This window comes from Cololabis saira, chromosome 4 (assembly GCF_033807715.1).
Source record: "Cololabis saira isolate AMF1-May2022 chromosome 4, fColSai1.1, whole genome shotgun sequence".
NCBI lineage: Eukaryota > Metazoa > Chordata > Actinopteri > Beloniformes > Belonidae > Cololabis > Cololabis saira.
In genome coordinates, this window is record NC_084590.1 from 8,042,277 (window position 1) to 8,061,849 (window position 19,573).

Genomic DNA, 19,573 nt, shown 5'->3' on the forward strand with positions numbered 1-19,573 from the left:
ACAACTTGGGATGTGAGGAAGTATGATGAAGGGTGCTTTCTTAGACCTTTTTCAGATCCTCTACATGTCCCTCCATATTTAAGTCTGTTTGAGTGTTCCTCCAGGAAATGTGGTCCTTTGGTGTCTAAAACTAGTCTGAAACATCTTGAGACTAGGTTTTCACACACCTCTGTAACCTCTGTAAAACTGCAAACAACCCTGATAGGTTGTCTGGGTTAGTAACGGTAACTAAGGCGGCTGGGGGTGTACCAATTGTAACTGTGATTCACGAGTTGTCCCCATATTTAGGCAAGTTCTTTGTAGATGGCAATGCATACACAATTCAAAGTGTTTAACAGCTACATAAAATCACAAAATAAAAATAAATCACATAAAAGCATTCCATAAAACATGTAAATAATCATTCATTAATACATGTAGTACTTTAGATGTACTTTAGAGGATGACGAGCTTGTTGGTTGTCGAAAATGTCCAATTTGGCCGTGTAATTGGACATTTGGAGTCTCAGTACAGTTGTCTGGGTCAGAAGAACGTCTGTGGAACTGTTCTCCTGAGGCTCTGAACGCGTTCGTGTCACGACGGTCAGATTTAGGACAGGCGTTTGGACCTCCGGCAGAAGTCAGGCTGGAACCAGATCAATACATAGTAACATGAAGCTCCAAGAGCAGGTAACACAAAGAAAGACTGGTATCACAACATCTCTCATGTCAAACATCTTACACACCCTCCTAACTTTTTTGGAATTGGGGTTGTAGAAGTGAACTCAACTACGGGTGCGACTGCCCCGTGAGAAGCTCTGCATGAACGTGGTTTAGAGTAAAACAGTTAAACATAAGCAGAAGTCTATCAGCTGGGACCAGGTGGTTGTCCGATGCGGAGCAGCAATACTCAGTTTTCACTCTGAATGCCTGTATCTGACGAACTTGTGCTTTCCCTCCACAAGCCTCCATCGTGACCGTCATTCGACTGGTCAATGATGCAGTCGACACAATTGAAAGTGAAGGTACCATTTCTCCTCTTCTTTGTTTGTCTTCTCCTGCTCCACCAGTCTTTCTGTGTGTCAGAGTCTGGAACAAACATTTCTGCATTTTCACATGAGCAGCTAGTCAAGCAGATGCGGTTCAGCGTTAGCGCCAGGTCCAGGTCCTCAGGCTCTGCGCTAGCCTGGCCAGCCACCTACTTTCACAGACATGTGCACTGGTAGAGAATGTACCGAACTGATCACAACAAGGCAAGGGTGGAGTCCATGTGATGACTCGTACAGCAGCATCCAAGATCCACGATTCAAAACAACCTAGATTCCTGCAGAATCATTAATAACAGCCATTTCCAACCAGATTTAACCATAAACAGCCAGTAACCAGAGTTCCTGCTCCTCTGTCAGGTTCTGGATGTCTTTTAGTTACCGTATTGGCCCGAATATAAGACAGTATTTTTTTCATTGAAATAAGAAAAAGTTTTTTTGGTCTAGACATTACACCCATTCACAACGCTAGATGGCGCCAGATATCTTTAAAGACAATGCTGAACTTAACTCCCCAGGCCAAAGCCAACCCCTGTCACAAAGAAGAAAAAATAGCAGTAAGAGAGAAAAGAGAAGAAAATATGAGAAGAAACGTAGCGACAATCTGGAGAAAAGTGGGTGAAAGATCGGCAGGTTAACCCGTCAGCTGAGGAAAAGTTATGATGCAAACTTCAAGATGATGATTTGAATTAGGCAAAATAGCATGCTTTTTCTCTCAAATATATTGTTATAATAATTTGTTTCAGATGTACTGTAATCATTTTCTGTATAACAATTGAACTTGGTGTTCAAAAAGTCTTTTTTCAAACTTGAGTCTTGAAAAAGGGGGTCGTCTTATAATCAGGGTCGTCTTATATTCGGGCCAATACGGTACTACTGACCTAGTTGTAGCTCAGCCTACGTCACATGACTCTTTTCTTTGATTGGTTGGAACCAATGGCTTGGGAGTTTCTTCTGTGTCTCTTGAGACCCCCTCCTGGAAACCACAGTCCAATCCAGAGGAACCAGACTGGGACACAGAGAACCAATCATGGTGGCTGGTCAGGCCAGCTCCCCCCACCATGCTGCTTGGGTTCTGTTTCTAATCACGAGAGCCGTCTACGCTCCTTTACCACTTTTATTTGGAACCAGCAGAAACATGAACCCAACTCTGATCTGAGACCCGTCAGGATCAGACGATGACCAACCTGCATCAAGGAAGAATCCGATCAATACTCCAATAAATGCAGTCATGTTCAGAAGTGTGTACCTCCTCTTTTAATCACGTTTGTTTTTAAGTATAAAAGCATAATAAAAATCATCTGATGACAGTGGGGGTCAGTGGTGGATAGCCAGCGAGCTACAACCTCCCTGGTTGGAGTCCAGCAGCGTTCCTTCTGTGAGGGGTTTCCATGTTCTCCCTGTTACTTGTGTGGGTTTTCTCCGGGTACCCGGGAAACCCGGGAACATCACTCCTACTTGTTCTTTTCATGTTCTTTTTAGACAGAAGAGGTTTTTTCTCTTCCAGACCAACTGTCATTGTTCAGTCTTCATTTGATTTGATTTATTCACTTGCACATTTTTGAATGAAGAAAAGAAAGAAATACAATGGAATGCGTTTAGAGAAAATAAAAGAAATTCAAAAAAAAAAAAAAAACATAAAATAAAACAAAATGTGCTGGAGAGGTCAGAAACCTGAGAGGGCTTATCGAGAGGCCTCCCCTCTATGATACACTTGAGACAGTAAAACAAAAATACTTTAGAAAAAAAAAACACAAGATGGTTAAATAATAGTTAAAATAGACATCATGAAAAACATGATAAAAGGAGCAGAATGTAGCATAAACCAAGACAAAGAGCATCTGTATATATAGTATATACAGTGTACCGTGTACTTGTATGTACATGTAGAGACAGAAGCTACAGCAGACGTTGATGGTACTGGGTCAACAGCTGTTTACATCTCAGCTAGGAGTTTGTTTTTTAATCTCTTTTTGAAAACAAGGAGGGACGGAGTGCTAGGTACTAGGTTGGAGGTGTTATTCTGTATTTAATATTATATTGCCCTCTAATGGTGCGACATCGGGGTGGATGGAGAGGAGATGCTGATCTAGTTGGACAACTGTGAATATTGGACTTTATACAAAAGTATTGTTGGAAGTGGAGTGGTAGTTACTGGTCTAAATACAGAATTTTGACAATGATGATCAATTATTGACTGATGATCAGTCCATCAATGATGATCAATTAATCAATGACGATGATCACCTTATCGGTGATGATCAGTTCATCAATGACTACAGTATATGATGATCAGCTAATCTCTGATAATCAGATAATCTCTGTTGATGATCAACAGAACCTGCAGGTCTTATTTGGTCAGTGTTTTTGGTCTAACGCTGCTGTAGACGGGTTTATGGTGGATCTGTGCACATTTTCTGGGATCTACCTGTTTTCAGGTTGGGCTCTGCTGGTTCACCTGTTTATGATAAGAGTTACATACAGAACTGAAATGATGAGACTCCTGATTGGCTCCTTTCTTAGCCCACGTTTCCGTAGTCCACCAGAACCGCTTAGGGGACCCTACACTGAGTTTCCCACTCCCTACCTGGTTTTGATCAATAACATCTGGCCGTTGCATACCTAACACAGATACTCCCAACAGGATTGTTATTCCTTCAGTTATTTTTGTCTTTTTATTTTATAAATAAATGATGGTTAAACAGTAATGTTGTTCTTTTTGTTTAATACAAAAAACCACTGGCATCGGATGATTTTTATTGTAACCAGGAAGGAATAGTATTAAAAGAGGAGGACTATCACTCTCACTGGTCAGTCCAGAAATACCTGAAATACCTGAACACGTCCATGAACACGTCCATGAACACGTCCATGAAGACATACATGTCCAGCGGGTTGTTGACAGACTCCTAGGTGTTTCCAGTGTCGTTAAAGTGTCCATATGCTGCTTATTCTCAGCTGCCGTTGGGAGGGGGAGTTGTTACCATGGTAACAACTCCCTTTCACAGCAGCAGCAGCAGCACCGCTCCGCTCTTTCCCGTTTATCCTGGCCCAAACAAGATGACATTATCTAATACTATTATATACGAATATTATAATATTAATATTATATAATAATATTATTATACTTAATATTACACTTATGACATATATGTATCTGCGCAGCACTTTGCAATCACACACCGCTGCATTGCATTGTGGGAAGTTTCTGCTTAGCTAGTGTCCATAAATCCACACTAATACATTTCTCCTGAATGAGTATGGATAGAGCATACTATTGAGTAGGCTACGTACTAATGTTTCGGACGCACTAAAAAATCTCACATACTGTTTTTGCTACTCATTAGGGTGGAAGGATGGAATTTCGGACGCAGCTTAGATATACAAAAGGTTAACGAGACACAGGTGCAGACAATCAGGGCAGATGGGAAACAGGAAAGTCAAACCAGAACTGAAACACAAAGACACAGGCTTCAAAATAAAACAGGAAACTACCAAAACCATAACACAAAAACGCATTTCTGTTGAGACTGCTTGAAAACCAAAGCTAAGTAGTCAGAAGTAAGAAGTACTAAGAGAACCAGCAGGATGGAAACCGTTCTCCATCCTTACAGCTCAGTCCTAATCTGAGGCTCTCCTCTGCCCGGAAGATCATAGAAGGCCATAAAAGGAAACACCCTATATGTTACAGAGAGCTGATTTAAAAAAAAAAAACAACTACCCCAGAAGGACCGTCCACCCCGGAAACCAAATATTACGTGTAACACAACAGACATTGTTTTTAACCTCCGGTTAGGTCTGACATGATAATTCAACATGACATAACTGCAGATGAGGCAGAAGAGATGAAAAAGCAGGATATGGACACTTAAACATCACAGAACACCGTTTTTAAGGCAAACATTCTTATCAAACCCCTGGTAAATCATATAATCCTGATATTGTTAAAAAAAAACACAGAATAGACCCATAACCTGGTATTTATTCATTCATTTCTCTACAGTTTTATGATTTTGTGGTTTTATTCAGTAACATTTAAAACTGAGACTCAGGTTTGATGCTGAAGGATGCTGTTTTCTTGTTCTTCCATCTGACAGTGTCAGTTATGGACCAGAGTGAACCCTTCAACCGAGGTGACAACCCCCCCACCCCCTCACCCCCTCACCCCATACTTATTCATTCATTCATTCATTCATTCATGTCTATGAGCAGTGAGTAGACAGAATAAACAGTAAAACATATTAGGGGAATAGAAGTGTGTCTTGTAATTTGGCATCTGACTGTTTTGTGTTAGAGGGGTTTTATTTTGATACTAACCCCTGGGAAAGGAAGAGCAGTGGTGCAGCTTCGCTGTGGTTCCCTATCGACCTCAGATCCCTCCGGGACCAAGGAGAACTTCTGAACACAAGAGGTTCACCTGAAGGTTTCACCTTGGTTCAGTCAGTCCAGACCTGGACCTCCAGGAGAGACGTTCACACCAGAGGTCCTACAGAGAGGACCGGTCCAGAAGTCCTTCTGAACGTTGAAGAGCTTTGATCCAACGATCATAGAAGATCTTGTTGACGTCACTGCTGTTACTTCTGTGCTGTGACTGCAACAAAAGCAAAACAAAAGCCTTGTATTTTTATCTCTGGATCTGGATCCTGCTCCCAACCGGAGACCTCCAGTACCACAAGTACACAAGTCCAACTCTAAGGTGCAGATGTTCATAAACCTGGTGCTGAGGAGAGAATTAAAAAGAGATCTAGACGGGCGATAAGGAACGACCAGATCTACCAGGAGCTCTGTCACTTCATAGCTGCTACCAACAGACTTTCAACAGACAAATACGTCACAGCAGCTTCACTCCAACCTCCTACTTCTGCTCCAGGTGCTGAATTGTAGTGGAAAAGAAACTTGGCCGAGTTCAGTCGAGCCGAGCTGAGATGAGTAGGTGCTATTGGAAAAGTGCCAATACAGGAGCGTTCAAGCAGCGGTCCGACTCCATTGGAGGTGTCTCTCATGTCTCTCATTGATGCTAGTCTGGTTGTAGCTCCGCCTACTTCATATGATTCCTTTCTGTGATTGGTTGGATGTCTGTCGTGCAGAGGTGGTTTCTTCTGTGTGCTGGAAATCAGAGTCCAGGCACAGGAACCAGACTGATTCTTTTTTCATTTGGATGGAGGAGGAGAATGAGAACCTGTTTAACATTATGAAGGTTTCTAACTGTAAGGAGTTTTTACACGTGGGAACAATTTTAAATTCAATCCTGGATTTGACAGAAAGCTGATGAAGTAAGGTAAGATTGGAGAAATCTGATCATCAGCAGTCTGCCAACCATCAGACACAATCTACACTAAAGTAAATCTTCATTTATCTCCAACAAAAATTATTTTGTCTACCTGCTGCACTCCATCCATCGTCGTGCCATCGTCCTTGTGTGCTTCTGTGGTTCCACAGCTTGTTTGATGTTGTTCAGATTTAGATAGTGGACCAGTCATGTTCCACCCCCAACCCTAAAGGCCCTGTCCCAAGTCCATAATACTGTACCCTGTTCTCACCCCCGGTTACTGTTCCCCACCTCCTCATACTGTTCCCCACCCCTGGTTACTGTTCCCCAACCCCCAGATACTGTTCCCCACCTCCTAATACTGTTCCCCACCCCTGGTTACTTTTCCCCACCTCCTAATACTGTTCCCCACCCCTGGTTACTGTTCCCCAACCCCCAGATACTGTTCCCCACCTCCTAATACTGTTCCCCACCCCTGGTTACTTTTCCCCACCTCCTAATACTGTTCCCCACCCCTGGTTACTGTTCCCCAACCCCCAGATACTGTTCCCCACCTCTTAATACTGTTCCCCACCCCTGGTTACTTTTCCCCACGTCCTAATACTGTTCCCTACCCCCGGTTATTGTTCCCCACCTCCTAATACTGTTCCCCACCCCTGGTTACTTTTCCCCACGTCCTAATACTGTTCCCTACCCCTGGTTACGGTTCCCCACCTCCTAATACTGTTCCCCACCCCCGGTTACTGTTCCCCAACCCCCGGTTGCTGTTCCCCACCTCCTAATACTGTTCCCCAACCCCCGGTTACTGTTCCCCAACCCCCGGTTGCTGTTCCCCACCTCCTAATACTGTTCCCCACCCCCGGTTACTGTTCCCCACCCCCGATTACTGTTCCCCACCTCCTAATACTGTTCCCCACCCCTGGGTAGTAGTCCTCTACTAACCACCAGGGTCTGGATCCAACAATGAGTTTTCTCCATTGACATCCAGGTTAAACTTTTATTTCAACTTTCCTGCAGAAATAAACATTTCTTCAGTTTTGGTCTCCATAGTTCCTCCTGTACCGGGGAACTTTGATGGACCTCATGTTGTAAATGTTTTAAAAGCAGTCTGGTATGTTGCATCACGGAAACCTCTCAAACTTGGAGGGCCGTCGAGGACCCCGATGGGGATCAGTGGTGACGGGAGTCACGCATCTGAGCTGTAAATAAAGACCTAACAGGTCATAAATCCCCGTATTGAGAGTGATATGGATCGTTGTTCACCACAGACCCAGTCTGTTGCTGTCTGGGTCCATCACTCGTTTCATTTGTGAACAAACTTAACTAAACGACCTGATCTTTTCTTCTGGTTCTACTTAAATTAATTTCACTTTGGGGATTAATAAAGTAATTTTGAATTGAGTTCCACCTTACATGATGAAAGCTGCTCCGTTACCGGCTGAAGTTCATGGACGATGGATGGATGGATGGATGGATGGATGGATGGATGGATGGATGGATGGATGGACAATAGCACACATTCTGGAGCTAAACCAACTCAGATCTATTACCAAATTTGCACGTGAACTTACTGGTGGATCCATGTTCCTGCCCCCTCCTATGGAACTGTGGGTAATGGATGGATGGAGGGATTGATTATAGTCAGTCCAAACTATCATATTTATCAAAGAGTGAGTGATTGAAGGCTAATCTTAAAGGTGGTGGAGTGGGTTAGATCCGCAGCACCGTCATGTGCTGAAGCGCACTTGTTCAGAACACAAGCACCCACCACAGGTACCCAAGGGTGTCCACCTCCCGAACACTAACTGGTGGTTCCACCAGATCCAGGAACTCATCCCACTGCTGGAAGATCCAGGAACCACCAGAGCTCTGATGCTGTGGAACTAGTACAGCTGTGTTACTGATGAATCATTGATGAGTATTGGTACTGATCATTGCCACTCTGCAGTTTTTGAGCCTGGATCTAAACTGCCAGGTGTAGAAGTTGTAGCGACGACCTGTCTGGAGATAGACCACACTGAGAACAGCTCCTCTGACTCAACACATCAGCCCTCCTGTCCTTCCTCGTTTGTTTGTGTGTGAGGTGTGTCACAAGGCGCCAGTGCGCCCTGGTCTTCATGAAGCATGCCGTCCCTTGAAGACTCCTGTCGTGCATGTCTCCTGACGTGTCTCCTGTGAAGGTCCCTGCTGACCAGTCTGGCTTTGAACGTCTCTGTGTTGTTGGCATCACTGACTCCGACATTCCTGATACTTCCTGAGCGCATGCCTTTGTGCACATCCTCACTCTCTAGATGCTAGTTTAGCACTTTCGCCATTATCATTGTTGCTAACCACGTCTCTTTCTGCTGTCCAGCATACCACTGGGACACGTCGGACTGGATGCCGAGTACGAGGCTGTCAAACATCGAGGAGAGCTACGAGGCGAGTTCTGGCGGTGAAGGGGTCACTTTGGCGCCTTGTCTCAGAGGAGGGACCCATGAACTGGAGTCGGACTACTACCTGGGAGGCTATGACATTGACAGCGACTACCCTCCAGCCCATCAGGAGGAGTTCCTGAGTCAAGAGCAGCTGTCCCCCCCGCTGCCCTCCGGGGAGGACTACTCCGAGCCGTACACGCCGTTGCTGACCAGTCTGACTAAGGACAACGTCCTGAGCTCCGGCAGCAGCAGCAGGCACCAGCACACCAGGCCGAACTTCCACCCCAGCCAGTACCTGCCCCCCCACCAGCTGCCCACCGGGGAGGGACCCCACGGGGACTCGGGCTCCTCGGCAGGCGGGGTCACACCGGTCAACGGAGATGTCGGTGACTCTTTGTGGCGGAGCGTGCGGCTGTCGGTCGGCACATCATCGGCCTCGGACGTGTCGGCCCCCGGCGGGCTGGGCTCCGAACACGGCAGCGACTTCGAGAGCATGGACGAGCTCCAGCGAGGCGTGACCATCACCACGGAGTCGCAGCAGCAGACTGAGGTGTGAAAGATGTTCAAGAAGGTCGAAGCAGGTAGAAAGCTCAAGGACGGAGACGTTTCATCTGCACAGCTCAACCACCTTCCAGACATAAACAGTCATTTTAAAACCACGCTTTTATACTTCACACGTACTGTACTCCCCCAAAACCACGACCGGCCATGCAAGCGTGTGGTTCCTGGTCGGATGGGGATGTAGTGGTGAAGGTAAAATGGTTTGATTAAGAATGTAAAGAGACGTTAGTTCAGGAGATGTGCTACTAACGGACACCTAAACCAGCCGATGCCTGTAGGCCCGGCCCATCTGCGACCTAAACGGGCCCCATGTTTCAGGCCCTTTAGTCGTCAGATGGCCCTCGCATGCAGATGTGGGCTGGGAAAAGACCACCTCGCAGAATCCAAGCCACTTCCACCCACGGTGAGGGTACAGAGTTGGGCTGAAACCTCGCTCTGAACTGGCACAACAGTTTTTTTAATACAACGAAAAAACATTTTCTTTCATCTTTGCTTTGTAACGTTTACAGAACCAGCAGGACCTCACTGTTCGCTCCAGAAAACTGTGACGTCACAGTTCAAACATGAATGTGTCTACTGTTGAGTTTCCTCAGTTGTGCCCTGGACCTGCACCACATCCCCGGATCATGACACTGCCACCGCCGTGCTGGAGCACAGCTGCAGAGGCAGGACAGGTGAAACCCGCTGGAACAGATAGGTTCTCTGATCTCCATCTCAGTCACAACATGCCCCCCGACGCTGCTCTTCAGATGGTTTCTTAGGCCCCGTTTACACTTCTCATCATCTCGATCATTTCTCAAAGTGGAGATTTGCAAAAACTCTGTCTTCACGTTTACTTGTAAACAGAGGGAAACGGGCATTTAGGCTTCAGAACGTCACATTATGGGACAGAAACGTCACCAGCGTCATGTGTGCGACCTGTGTTTACAATTTGTTTGGCCACCATCAATATTTTGTTGTATTTTACTTGTTTTATATTCTAACTCGGCCAGCATGACTTTATGCTTCTCGTTACACTGCCCCCTGTAGGTTTGGCAGCTCATTGCACCCCTTAACAGCGTATTTATGCAGGTTCCTGTAAATGATGGTATTTTTCAAAACGTAGAGGGGGAAATATCCATTTTTGTAAATACCCGGCTATGTGTAAAAATGGCCTTAGTGGATCATAGTTCTGGAGGGAAAAGTAGGGTTCTCCTGGCAGCTACCAGCTGGTCGGAGCTCCGTCAGCAGCGGTGACATCAACCAGATCCTCCTGACCTTTGGGTGAAGTCGTTGATCCAAGGGCTCTCCCTTGCTTTTTCCTCCAGAACGGTGAATGTTGGACAGGTGTTTGAAATAAAGACTTTATAATAGTTGTTGTGACTTAAATGAAGATCAGATCAATTTTCATCATCAATAAATGCAGAGAATGGACTCGTTCCAGGGGTTCCTGTTACTGTAACCGCCATGTTTGTGATGGAGCAAGACCACAAGTCCTCTTCAGTTTTGCACTCATCGGTCCATAGCAGAGTGTCCTCAGAGAGACGGGTCCACAGCTGTCGTAAACGGCCACAGGACTCTATATCTCCACCTACGTTTCATAGTTGGTGCTACAGGAAGCGTCAGTCCTGGACGTCCCCCACGCGCCACGTGGTGGGTTGTTTCGGCCCATTTTCCGTCGCAGCTGACTGAGACTGAAACATGAGGTCTGCAGACCAGGGCCAGTAGGTCAGGACCACCATCCTCTTTGGTTTATTTCCAACCTTTTTAAAAACAAATGTATGTAGTTTAAAACATGGTTTGTGATATTGTTTTAAAAAAAAAAATCACTAAATTAAAGCCACTCTGCAGTAATAGTTCATCTGACCACAGGGGGCATCGCATCACAAGAACGTTCATGGGGGATCCTCTGGCGTTGGACGATAGACTGGATCCAATTCAATTCGTATTTATATAGCGTCTATTACAACAGAAGTTGTCTCTAGGATGTTTCCAGGTAGGGTCGCCACCCATCCCTTGAAATATGGAATTGTTACGTAATTGGGAATTCAAAGTTGCATTCCGTAATGAACCAATACGGACATATTATATTATATATTATTTATTGATGTCATAATATACGGGTGAAGGTCAGAAAATTTGAACATATTGCAAAACTTATTTCCCACTACATTCAAAGTGAGATATTTCAAGCCTTTATTTGTTATAATTTTGATGATTATGGCTCACAGTTTATGAAAACCCCAAATAAAAAATCTCAAAAAATTTGAATATTTTATTAAATCAATAAACAATTCAATCATCAAAATTATAACAAATAAAGGTTTAACATATCTTGCTTTGCATGTAATGAAACGATGTAATATATTAGTTTCACCTTTTAAGTTGAATTATTGAAATAAATGAACATTTCCACCTTCACCTGTAGGCTATATTCTACATCTTGACTGATGTGGACATACTTACTTACTTACATTTTATTTGAAAGATACCATGTGTAATTAAAAACATAAATGCAAACATTTGATGCATTGCACCAGAGTTAGCCTTAGGCTAATTTGCATCTGCAGTCCCTTGGTACAAATAAATACGTAGCATAGGAGGCTATTTCAGCTGCTAGTATAGTTGGCTGTCTGTACAGTCATGCAAGTTCAATCCTATTAAAGCACTTTAAACTTTAAATCAAAGCATTTTGTTTTTTCATATAAAATACACATTTTTATGCAGTTTAGAAGTTTTGGGGATGGCCCTTTTTTTTTTGGCGCCTGTGCTGCTGAAATCGGGGCGTCCCTTATTTCTATTTCTGAAAGGTGGAAACCCTAGGAACCGTCCACCCCTGAACTCAGTTTGAAAGACCAGTTGTTGCCCCTGGTGTAGCACCCAGGGGAGCGACCTGGTATTGCAACGGCTGCCGGACCGCCAACACTCATTGGGGGAAGTGGCGTCCCCATGTGGTCAGAGGTGGTACTGCAGAGACAGGCTTTAAAACACAAAAGGAAATGCAAAAAAAAAAGTCATCTAATTAAGTTGCCATGGTAACGGAAACCCTGCGAACGTCGCCTGGCAGCCACTGTAGCATCGGTAATTTATTTATTTAATGTCTATAAAATCTTTGTTGTGAATGTCGGAGAAGTGATGTTTTGTTTTCCACGAGCAGGAAGTGCTCCATCTGTGGCCCCTCTGGGATATGAGCGGGTTGAAGGGGGGCTCCGGTCACCGGGGCTCCGTGGGAACCAGCCTAGGCGGTTCTGCTCCGCTTCATGGACAGTGAATTGGCCCGTAACGGGTGTCACTCCTGGGTCACGCGGGTCCGGAACCCAACTGGGGGACTCGCATGGACTTAGCATAGTGCTAGCATGGCCCTAGCATAGCGCTAGCATAGCGCCAGCGGCCCGTCCCACACACGGGGCACCGGTTCTCTCTCAGCCGGGCCTCGGGTCCAGCCGCCGGCTGGACGTCACTGCCTTTCACAGTCTCTGTTTCAGAAGAATGTAAAAATACGGATGTTCCCTCCGCGTCGCCCGTCCCGCCGACTCGATGACCAGCCTTCTTCAGGTTTCCCTCTGTTTCCTGTGATCTGTTTCACGTTTTCCAAACGTCCGCGTCCCCCCAGCTTTGCTGCATTTGGGACGCATGGCCGCGTGTCCAGAGGAAGCTGTACGGTTACCTGATCCCCCTGCGGGTTGGGCCTCGGGTCCGACTCCCCCCCGTCCCGTTTTCTGGACAGACTCTGTGTTTCTGTGTAAATCTGTGTACATAGCTGATTGTTAAATGCAGATTTTGTAGATATGGGACTGCAGTCCGGAGCTGCCCGTGGGTTCCTCTCGCACTTTGACGCGACTGCGGAGATTCTGGGAAACCCGTTCGGGCCTCCTTGCTTCTCTGCCTCTAACTCTTGGTTCAAGTTGTTTTTGATGCTTTTAGCGTTGGTTTTTTTATTCCTCGCGGAGGACGGTTCAGTCAAATAACCGAACTGTGTACAGTTTAAAATCCTGATGTTACATCTGTGGGTAAATGAATGTGGTAACGAGGACTCCTTTTGTTCACTCCTTTTCATCTGGAATGTTTGTTTTTCATTTGTTTTCAGAAACAGAGAGAAAACTGCCTCCCGTCTGCATACATTTAATAAATATGAAGGACAAAACCGGTGTTTTTGCTTTCTTTACAGTGAACAATAAGTAAAATAAATCCATCGTCTGTACCTATTTATTCAGTTCAGTTTTGGTTATACAGCATCTATCACAACAAGTTGTCTCCGGGATCTTTCCAGAGACATGGGGGGTATTCCAAGAAGGAGGTTTAACAAACAAACACTGAGTTAAAGTCTCATCTTGAGGTTACTTGAACCCATGACGACTAAACCCGCTCAGTTGGTTCCAACACACCGGTTATGAATTAACTCAACTAACCCCCGATTGGTTAACCCAGAGTTGTGCGGTTCCCGGTGAATCTATAAAGACATCTATCGAGGGTCGAAAATCGAAAAGATGGCACGACGAAGAGCAACATATTTCACTGAGATGGAGCAGCAAGTCCTCCTCGAGGCGTACGAGGAGAGGCCAGTGATCATGAAAAAAAGTAACACCAATTCATCTGCCAAAGCCCGTGATATGGCTTTGCAGAGAATTACTGAGCGCGTCAATGCGTAAGTTTAGTCCATTATGTGAATTTTATATTAAATTAAATCCTGTTTTCTTATTAATATGATGCTTTCTAATACAGACTACTTGTCACTGATTTATTTATTAGATGTAACCCCGGTGGGCAGAAAAGAACCTAGAAACAGGTCAAAATGAAATATAAAAACATTGTCCAAATTGGTAAGTATTTTTTTCGGATATCATGTCTCCCATATGGGCCTTTTATTGTCATGCTCCAACAAGATGCATCTATTTTAAAGCTAATAAGTCTGCAGAGGCGAGAAGGATGGAGCGCAGGGGTAACTGAGCCCCTCACCCCTGTCGAGGAGCTGCAGTAACAGTGAATCGGGGCCGGCCGATGATGGAGGGGATTCCTGGGGGGGACGTCATCAGAGCCGGCCACCTCCCAGGAGCAGCACACCCCTCTTGTCCAATGTATTTTTCCTAATTATGCCTAATAGTCAGCCCTTCATGTATCCAGTATGACCTATTGCTGTTTCCTAGGCTTATTTAATATAAAATATTCAATTATCTTTTAAATTACCATATTGTATATTGTGTTGTGTTGCTTTTACACGAAAATGACCAATTTGTCAACGTCTTAGTTCAAGGTGGAGTACTGCTGCTGGTGGAGCAGCCACCACCCATAGATGCTGATACTGCTGCTGTAAGTCCTCATTTCAGTGTTTTAGGCTATTAATTAAGCCCACAGCCAGTAGCCATTTTGTTTTCTACAGGAGGAGGATGATCAAACCCTCTCGGCCATAGAGGAGCCACCAACACTCTCTACAGAGAGAGATCAATTTCAAATGATTCAACCTACAGTTCAGTCTTCACAAATTAAAGTTAAATGAATATGTACTTCAGACTGATAACGAGGCAGATGCTGAGGAGCCTGCTACAAGCTCCAATCAATACAGCAACGTAAGAATTAATCATAGTTTATGAATAAATGGGCCAAACTCCATCATGGCTGCTTTGTTATTTTAGATGTCAGCAAAGGAACTCTACAGGGTCCATCTGCAGCGCCAGATAGCCAAGGCTGATCTGGAGATGGAATATTTAAAACTTAAAAATTGAGGTAAAGAAAATGATGTGCATAACAAACTGTCAGTGATTCCATTATTGTATTTTTAATACAATGTTTCTCTTTTCAGGCAATGAAGCAAAAAAAAAATGGGCAAATGAATTGAAAAAATAAAGTGAAAACTGTCAACTGTGTTTCTTTATTTGAAATGATTGAGACAGATTTGATCACGCACTCTGTGACCATCCGCCATGTCAACCTGCTGCTGAAATGGTTCCTCCGGTACTGGCTCCTCAATGACTGGAGTCAATTCATTGCGCAATGTGGCAATGTTGTGCAATATGGCACATGCAACAATGATATCCCAGCCCAGTCTGGGCAGACCCTCAGCCTGCACAAGCACTGAAACCTCTCCTTGAGAATCCCAAAAGTCATCTCAATTTCTCCCCGGGTTCTGCTGTGAGCCACGTTGAATCGCGTTTGTGCTCCAGCATCCGGATCGGGGTAATGAGCGTGGGGAGGCACGGATATCCTCTAGCCCCAGAATATAGCCATCAAATTCTCCTGCAATTGCACATATAACAAAGTTAGACACATGAATATTTGCAAAACTGATCAATATAATATTAGTAATATAACGCACTCTGTAGACATTTGATGCTCAAATTTGATTCCCTACATCATGGACAGAGCCTGGCCATCTCGCCTCCATGTTGGATATTAGATTTCCAGCATCGCATATCATCTGGCAAATGAAAAAATACATTTTCAAACATCATTAAGAGAGCGCTCAAAAATAAAAGCAGCTTACAGTTCCATTATACCTACTTGGACATTGATGCTGTGGAAACCTTTCCTGTTAACAAAGTCGGCCTCATTTTGGGATGGTGCTGTAATTGGCACATGCATCCCATCGATGCCTCTAATAACGTTTGGAAAGCCTGCAATATAGCCAATGCTCATTAAATGTAATCTCACCAGCAAAGATTTCTGTGCATATTTGAGAAACCTAAGCGATGCTGACCTGCCAGTTGATGGAACTCCGTCTTAATGACCCTCGTAGGTTTGTGGCCAGGAAAACGAATAAAGTTGTGCATGAAGCGCTTTAGCGCAAGGCACACTTTACACACCGACCTGCAGGCAGTTGCTTTTCCTATGTGTTCAGCATCTCCAACACTGTACAGGAAACACCCAGATGCAAAAAAACGAAGAGCAATGCACATTGTTTGCAGCGAAGAGAGGGCAGACCCACGATGGGTAACGTTTGCAATATATGGATGGAGAAGGTTACTCAAATAAATCAGGGATTCTGCTGAAAAACGGTAGCGCTCTCGCAAATACTCATCGGGGAAAGATAAAATGTCATACCGTGGTCTTATCACCCTCTCACAGTGAATTGCACAAACAATTTGAGCTTCTATGTCGATAATGGGACCTGGGAACTCAAAATGAAATATTTTCTTACTGAAAAATGAAATATCTTGGTGCGAACTCATTCAACACAAAACCAATGAAGTCAATGCTGCAATGCTTTCATTAACCGATCCACACAGCAGTTAAACATAAACTTGACCATATTAAGCAGCATTTCACAAACTATGAAAGCAAATAAAACATTTCACCGACCACTGGCGTCTTTGGACTGAATCCATGAGTGGACTCGGAGCTTCTTTCCTCTGAAGTTTGTTTGTTTGACTAACTGAGCTTCCCCCAGTCTTTCTCAGCTGCTCACAATCAGTGATAATGACTGATCAGGTGACCAGCAGCCTGCTTGCTGCTACTGGTGCATTCTGGGAAGTGTAGTTGGGACCCATTCCTGAGATTCAGCTCAACAATCATAAGGGGGGATCCTCCTGCTGAAAACCAGCCGGGTAGAGCAGGAAAAAGAGACAGAGGAAAGAGAGGATGAAGAACAGAGAGAGGAGAGACACAGATTTATTGTCAAAGGTACAAAAGAGCAGATATATTAGTATTAATGATCCGTTAACTGTTGGATGTAAAACACTTAAATCATTGATAATATTGCACCTGAAGAAGGTAAAACCGAAGCGTCCTGGAGAGACAGGCCAGCTGTCACGGACCAGAGGAGAGAGTGCAGGACAGCTGAGAACGGGGAGCAAAAGTCATCTCCAAATGAAACCTTTAAAGAAACCCTTCCCACTTACATCACTGACTACGTTTACATGCAGTCAAAATTGGGGTTATTACTAATATTCCGGTTACTGAAACATTCTGAATATTCCGATTCCATGCGTGAGCAAACAGGGTTATCCCTGTATACATGGTAATTAATCATTCGGGATATCCCGATCAAACCAGACCATTAGGGAAGACAATCTAAATATATCTGAACTCATTATATAATGCAAATCAGGTTGCTTAAAAGTTGGTGGGGACAATTTGAGCCTCCTGAAAAGTTGGTAGTGTTATGTCCCTACCGTCCCTATGCAAACCTACACCCTTGCTTTCTCCCCGGGACGACGGCGCAGGTTGACCCGGCGATCACATCTCTACTCCGGCCGTGAGCTGCTGCTGCTGCGCCCCGGCCCGGCGGCTCTTCTGCTCCCCGAAAACATCCCAGCAAATTTCTTAATAGGCGTTATTTGGATAAACTGAGGCCAGGTTGGGGATCTTAACGGTTACTTTTACGCCTGATAAAATATTAAAACTTAATAAAGTGGCATATTAACAGCGCTACAGCGGAAATTAAAACAGCTTTTAGCTCTCGGCTTCTGCTGTCGTTTTGGTGCGAAATGCATTCTGGGATACTTGGCTGCTACTGCTGTGTGAACGGTCTGCTGGAGCGGCTACTGAATTGATTGAGTGATTTCGAATACAGCCATATTTTAAGAAGTTCTTAAGTAGGAAAAATAAGAAATTCGTAAGAAATGACATTTCTTAAGATCGTTCTTAAGAACATATTGGTGAATCCATCTCCTGGTCCTGGTCTGCTGAGACGTGTCTACGGGACAAAATAACACCTGGAAATGTTCACGATTGGCGCTTTTCCACTAGTACCTACTCAGCCCGACTCGACTTGCCTTGGCGCTTTTCCACCAGGGGTCTAACCTGCAGAGTAGATACTTTTCTGTAACTATTCTGCTGAGGTTCTAAGCTGCTGAGTCGGCTGTATCTGACATCATCACACTACAGGCCACTGATTGGTCGGGGGTTGGAGTCAGACGTCTGAGTCAGGAGGAGGCAATCAGAGAAAGAGCAACTCTGACGGATTCTGGTTCATTTTATTCAACAGGCAATGTCAGTACAAACATCTGTTTGGGGATCCAACTCTGAGGGTCAGATGTTCATAAACCTGGTGCTGAGGAGAGAATTAAAAAGGGATCTAGACGGAGATAAGGAACGACCAGATCTACCAGGAGCTCTGTCTCTTCATAGCTGCTCACGGATCCAGATGACTTTTCAGCAGCAGAGACAAACAAACAAAATTCAAAAGCGTAGCTGCTTGGCGTCAGCTAATGGGGATCCTTTTAAATACACAAATAAACACATCTTTTAATATCAAGATCTAGTTTGTTTTAATCATTTTAAATCCTGACAGACCTGGATATGCAACTGCTTACCTGCTATTGTTTTTTTTTATATATTGGTTGAATCCTCCGTTTGATAAATGTGTTCTGCTCTTCCTGTGTTGATTACCTCACTGCAGTGTGTGTGTGTGTGTGGGGGGGGGGGGGGGACACATGCGACCTCATCGGGACCTGAAGGAATGTCTTATCTGGTTCAGGCTGTGGTGGGAATGATAATAATCTATATTTAAACAGCACTTGTGCAAATAAAGTGTTTATCTTATCTTACTGAATGGTCTTGGACCAAAATACGTGCTGGATCTGTTAGTTCCTATGAAGCTCCCAGACCCCTGAGGTTCATCTGGATCTGTTAGTTCCTATGAAGCTCCCAGACCCCTGAGGTTCATCTGGATCTGGTTTGTTGTGGTTCCAGAACCAGAACCAAGCAAGGTTTCTGCAGCGTTCAGTTATTCTGCTCCTCACCGGTGGAACAAACTTCCTGTAGACCTGAGGTCTGCTCCAACTGTAGATCCTTTAAATCAGGATAAAAACATTACTGTTTACTGAAGCTACTCCTAAATTAAATACTTACCTGCTGTAGTCTACTGCCCTTACTTTTTAACAACTTGTGCTTTTTATTATTTTACCTGTTTTCTTATCTTTTTATTTGTTATTTACTGTTTTAATTGTGTCGTGCTGTTTTTAATTTTGATTTAAAGCACTTTGAATTACCTTGTGCCATACAAATAAACTTGCCTTGCCTTGAACACAACAGCAGAGAATCCTTTCGATTCAGCATTAAAAGCACTTGAATTGAACTCCAAATGAATCCAGTTCACATGAAGCCAATGACCACGGAGCCCCTCTTGTGACATTTGAAAAAAATAAAAAATAATGCGTGGCCACGAGTTAATATCTCATGGCCACGCATTAATTATCTCGTGGCCACGAGTTATTAATGCGTGGCCACGCATTATTTTATTTTTTTTAACCAAGGGGCTCCGTAGATGTACGGAAGAGTATCAGGGCCATGCAGGAGAAAAAGTATTTGAGAGGGAAAGATTTTTTTTTATCGTGCATTTCGAGAAAAAAGTCAAAATGTCGAGAAAAAAGTCGAAATGTGGAAATT

The 19,573-nt window shown here is 44.3% G+C and overlaps 1 protein-coding gene across 1 annotated transcript in view; it reads left to right on the plus strand.

Moving 5' to 3' along the window:
• Nucleotides 1-13,381, plus strand: part of fat3a (FAT atypical cadherin 3a) — a 124,588-nt gene extending 111,207 nt beyond the window's left edge. Inside the window, exons 30-32 of the mRNA XM_061718741.1 lie at nucleotides 944-1,003; nucleotides 5,122-5,157; nucleotides 8,647-13,381. Of these exons, the coding sequence (XP_061574725.1) occupies nucleotides 944-1,003; nucleotides 5,122-5,157; nucleotides 8,647-9,266 (716 nt within the window). The 3' untranslated portion in view covers nucleotides 9,267-13,381. The remainder of the gene's footprint in view (nucleotides 1-943; nucleotides 1,004-5,121; nucleotides 5,158-8,646) is intronic.
• Nucleotides 13,382-19,573: the final 6,192 nt, after the last annotated feature.